General features: G+C 39.8%; 1 protein-coding gene across 2 annotated transcripts; it reads right to left on the reverse strand.

The window, feature by feature from the left end:
* Positions 1 to 1098: 1098 nt before the first annotated feature.
* Positions 1099 to 4522, reverse strand: LOC121806821 (histone-lysine N-methyltransferase, H3 lysine-9 specific SUVH1-like). Of its 2 annotated transcripts, XM_042206974.1 has the most exons (3): positions 4452 to 4522; positions 1778 to 4154; positions 1099 to 1415 (listed from the first exon to the last, which is right to left on the reverse strand). In XM_042206974.1, exon 2 carries the CDS (start codon positions 3883 to 3885, stop codon positions 1834 to 1836), a length of 2052 nt encoding a protein of 683 aa, XP_042062908.1. In that variant the 5' UTR covers positions 3886 to 4154; positions 4452 to 4522; the 3' UTR covers positions 1099 to 1415; positions 1778 to 1833. The 2 variants fall into 2 exon arrangements, with proteins under 2 accessions (XP_042062908.1, XP_042062906.1); XM_042206972.1 differs by lacking the exon at positions 4452 to 4522 and having other exon boundaries at positions 1778 to 4445.
* Positions 4523 to 4810: the final 288 nt, after the last annotated feature.

A 4810-nucleotide genomic window follows, 5' to 3' on the forward strand; every position in this document is an offset into this window, starting at 1 on the left:
ACAATCCTGGGATCTCTGCTGGAAGTGAGGAGAAGGAAGACTACATCCTGCAAAAACATCCATGTCCTGAGACAACAGAATCTATAACACGAAATTTGATCGATTCGCTTACCAAAATTGTGAGTACAAGAGCTACTATAAGCACAATATAACAAGAAACAGCAGGTTTGTCTTCTTTAAGGACAACCTTTATACAAAATCCAAGGGCAGGGGCAGCGATCAAGAAGGCCGGCAAAAACAAAGAAGATACGTCCGGACCAAACACCAATCTCCCTCCAAAGAAGAAACTCTTCAAACAAAGATAACTGCAAATGCTTGCTTGTGGTCGTAACGTGTCATCTTAAACAAGAAAAGGGATTTTCAAATTCAATCTTGCAAGTATGAAAAGTTCACCATGTTTAAAGCTCAACATCTGAGAAGATCCTGTTTTGATCTTAGTAGATGAAAAGTTAGAGCAACTGAAACTGAATTCAGTCACCAATGACATGAAATTATGAAAATAAACAAGAACAAATCCAATTCAACCTCAGCAAGAGAGTTATTGGAGTTGCATTCAAAAACCAAGAATATTTCTTTTGAACAAATTATCAAACATATTGGATGTATATACAACCATCCGTAAACAGAACTAACATTGCTTCCTCTCCAAACTTGATAAAGCCTTTGCTGCTCGTGTTTCTCCGGTTCCATATATTCTTCAGTTCAGTGAAATAAACAGAAATTGAACTGATGAAAAATATGAAATCCCAAATTCTTGTTTGAGTTGCAAACTGTTTTTTATTCTTGCAAGAGTTTAAAAGCTGATGAAATCTTTCATAATACGAGCAAGAGATTTTCTCTTTTTTCTATTCTTTATTCTTATTATTTCCTTGACAACATTTATAAATTGACCAAACTACCCACCCTAGATTGATTCGTGTGAAACATCCAATTAAGTTGGATAATACTATTATCAATCATATTTTATTGCGCAATAAAAACCTCTACTTAATGTAAGATAATAAAAATCTTCAAAATTGTAATACTCTGCCATCCCGTAGTATCCTGCAAAAATATCATCTACATACATCTAACTCTTGAGTGTTGTAACATCCCAGGAGAGCAAAAGAGGGGCAATTGTTTCTAAACATTACAGATTAATCCTAGAAACTGAAGAACATAATAGCATTTCTGATTTAGGAGTAGGCAGAAAAACATGAAAAGAGCTAATGAAATTCCAACACCTCTGTATCACAATAACACACTGCAAACTACATAGATTTTACAACAACTACCGTCGACGAGCTCATTCTAGTCTAGCACACCTTGAGACGCCAGCTCCTTCCTTCCATCTCTCTTTCACAGAGAGACGGGAGGCACGCACATAAAGGATGCATAGGGAAAATTTCCATATTTCTGCAAGCTTATACTGTAACCTATAAATCATCACAAGCATTAGATTAGCCTGAAGACTGGTTGATTTATCAAATTGCCGCCAAACAGGCAAGGGGAAAGATGCAGGGCTCATTCAAAAACCATATCAAATAAGCATATCCAATAGACAACAAAAGTACTATCACAATTTCTCAAGATTTAAGAACATGCGTAATGTACCTTGTTTAAGGTGTGTATTTCTGAGTCATATGCGTTGGCAATAACTGAAAGAACTAAGGCATGACCCAACACACCTTTTCTCGAATTACACAAGTTCCAATCACACAAATTATGGAAAGTGGCATCAAGGCAACAAGTAACAAAATGCATACACTAAAACTTAAGGGTGATCAAGATAACTAACCTTTATTTCAAAGCATGAATCACTGAGAAATTCATGGATCCCCATAATAGAGATGGTCAATAGAATTGGCCTCTGCACTTCACTGATCCACACAAGCACCTCTTCATCCCTCTGTCTGCTTTTGCGGGTATTCCGTAGTCGTAAGTCAGCTCCTGCATTGGAGGGATGTGTCGTATGGCAAAGAAAGCAATGTGGAGACAAACACCATTGTTACTTTCCCGTAGAATGGGCTGCCAGAACACATTAGGGGAGCAGCTATGGTTCATGAAACGGGACACATTCCCGTTGTTCTTAGCACTTATAACAAGAGGGAATGGGGCCTTCTTGGAGCAATTAGAGTCGTGAACCCGTTCCAGTGGTACGTAGTAGCGACCAGTATCAAAGATGTAACTGTCATCATTTGCATTTTCGAATTCACCTGCAGTGACCTTGACGATGTCCCCAGCATACTCGCAGATAAAACTCCCCGAACGAATAGGGTCCCACGACCTAAGCCCCCAACCCTGGTTCTTTGTCTTAAAAACCTCCAAGCGGAATTTTACACCAGCCTGAGAGATACGATTTCGACCGTTCAGAGGAGACTGGCAAGTCTGTCCACACTCATGTATCAGTGATTTAGTAGTTAAAAGAACACCTGTAGACGAATAGGGGAGCAAGCCTTCATTTTTCTGGATACAAGGACAACTGGTATCGCCTGGTTCGCATCCATCTACACAATGACAACCCGAAAACACCTTGGATGACGGAAAAGGTTGAGAGTATTTGAGACTAGCAACGTAGGAGAAATGAGCAGGTGCTTTCTCCCCATCTATGTCGTTTACAAGAGCCACAGGCTGAGTCTCAGAACCCAAAGATAGGTCTGGGATTATAAGGGCGGGTCGAGTAGCAGTCCCGTCCCTCCACTGCTGTATCGATTTCCACAATGAGTAAGCTTCGGGCTGCCCTGGTTGCCTTATTAACTTATACTTGAACACATTGCAACCAGACTTATACTTTTCTATCCACGACTCATGAATTTTGTAAAGACCGTCATACACATAAATCTTGCTGGGTGCATTACTAGTAGTATCCTTAATACCCCTTACGACCCTTACATCGTTACCACGTTGCATACTCTTTTCTAGGGCAAGATTTCCCCCCTCGAGTTTCTGGTCGAACTTCTGGCCATCTTTCCTGTGTACTCCACCCTGACCGCTGTAGATCAACACATTAGTATCATCTCCATCATTATCATCATAGCCTCCAGCGGAAACTATGCTGACAGCCACAGGCTCTTTATCTACAGTGACCTTGACGCTCATATAATCTATCCCAGCCATGGTCTGAGTATGTAATCCCACCAAGCAGAGCTCCATTCTAAAGAAAAAGATATCTCCGACATCAATCACGGGTATATGGCCAACCCTCTTTGACTTATTTGTCCGCAATCCTTTGGTCATCATAAGATTGGAAGCTTTGAGGTCAGGACGCCAGGCTCGTCCAGAAGAATTACTCCTTGCTTCCTCAAGTTGAGTAAGCCTTCTCCGGATCAAGTCAAAGACCAAGAGCACAGTTGCAGCTGTATCCTTGTCACCATTAGCTCTTCTAGAATCATCAAACTCTTTAAGCTTAAACAAGGTCAAGATATCATTAGCGACTGATTCAACATTAATCTCTTCCCCATTCCCTGCTGGTCTCCTCTTTGGACGCCCCTTTGTTCTCTTCCCTGAATTGCTAGCCCCGTCTGCATCAGGGACAGGCATGCTAGCATACTGGTCACTTTGATTCTTTATCCCATTCACATGTGGAGCAGGGGTCCTAAACGCGTTTAATGGAACTGGACCTGGTATACTGCTATCAAAACCAGTGTTGCCTGACTGGTTTCGAGTTGTGGTGGGCTGAGAACCGTTTGAAACCAAAAACGGGTAAAACGGTTGGACTCCAGCAGGGAAAGGGCCAGAAGGTGGAATACATCCAAAAGGAGTTGGATTCGGGGTTGAAGCCGAACACATGCCTGGGGGATTAGGAAAAACAGGGGCAAGGATTCTTAAAGGCTTCACATCATATACCTTAGACTTATCAATTAGCCTAGGAGGGGCATTTGAACCAGAGTTCAAACCTTGCTCCATCTAACCACGATGTAAATCGGTCAACTACAACGTATACAACCCCTTTCGCTAAACAGTGGGGTAGATCCGTGAGATTGCTGAAAATCTAAATTACATAAACAATTCACTACCTAGTCTGTTTATTTCAGCACAAGCCAAGAACACTTTTTTTTTCAACCTAGAGATACGCAGAAACTAAAAAGAAATAAAATTAACAAGTCAACAGTCACAAATGAACCATAACAGAATGGTTACCACTGCAGAAATTCACTGCAGCGAGCACCGGATTCCTGCATCATGCATAGCCATTAAAATCAGAAATTAGACTTGAAAAATCAAATCCCCACCGGATTGAACCTTAAATCCCTAGATTTGATATAAACCCTTGAAAATCCATGAACACGATTAGCAAGATTTCGAGTATCAACGCACACAGCTGTAAAAGTGTGATGAACAAAAACTTATAGGAAATGAGAAATTAACGCTTTCGGTTCGAAAAAAATACACGATTTAGTTGTGTTTTAACCTAACCCAGATCATATTCTTCGGTTCAAACAAACATAGATATCTTCAAAGGGAGAAATTACCTCAGAGCTGGAGAGTAACTTTTTCAGTGTTTATTTGTTTGCTTTATCTAGGTATATAAGCATTAATTGCGTGCGCTTTGTCGGAGTAATCTTAATTAATTTTTTAAGAGGGGTGCTAAATGGTCATATTAGGCCAAGCATAATTTATCTTTTAGCTAAAAATTAAATGAGTTCAATTAATAATTAACTCACCTTAAAAGTATCAAAACTCTTAAGATAACTCTACCCCTACCTTAGTTTAAGAAGTAAGTCCTTTATATTCATCCATCCAACAATGTTTTTATTATTTTTAGAAGATCTTTACGTTTTATTAGAGTACTTTATATCCTTTTGCTTTTTATTCAAATGTTTATTTAAAA

The sequence above is a fragment of the Salvia splendens genome, chromosome 6 (genome assembly GCF_004379255.2).
Source record: "Salvia splendens isolate huo1 chromosome 6, SspV2, whole genome shotgun sequence".
Lineage (NCBI taxonomy): Eukaryota > Viridiplantae > Streptophyta > Magnoliopsida > Lamiales > Lamiaceae > Salvia > Salvia splendens.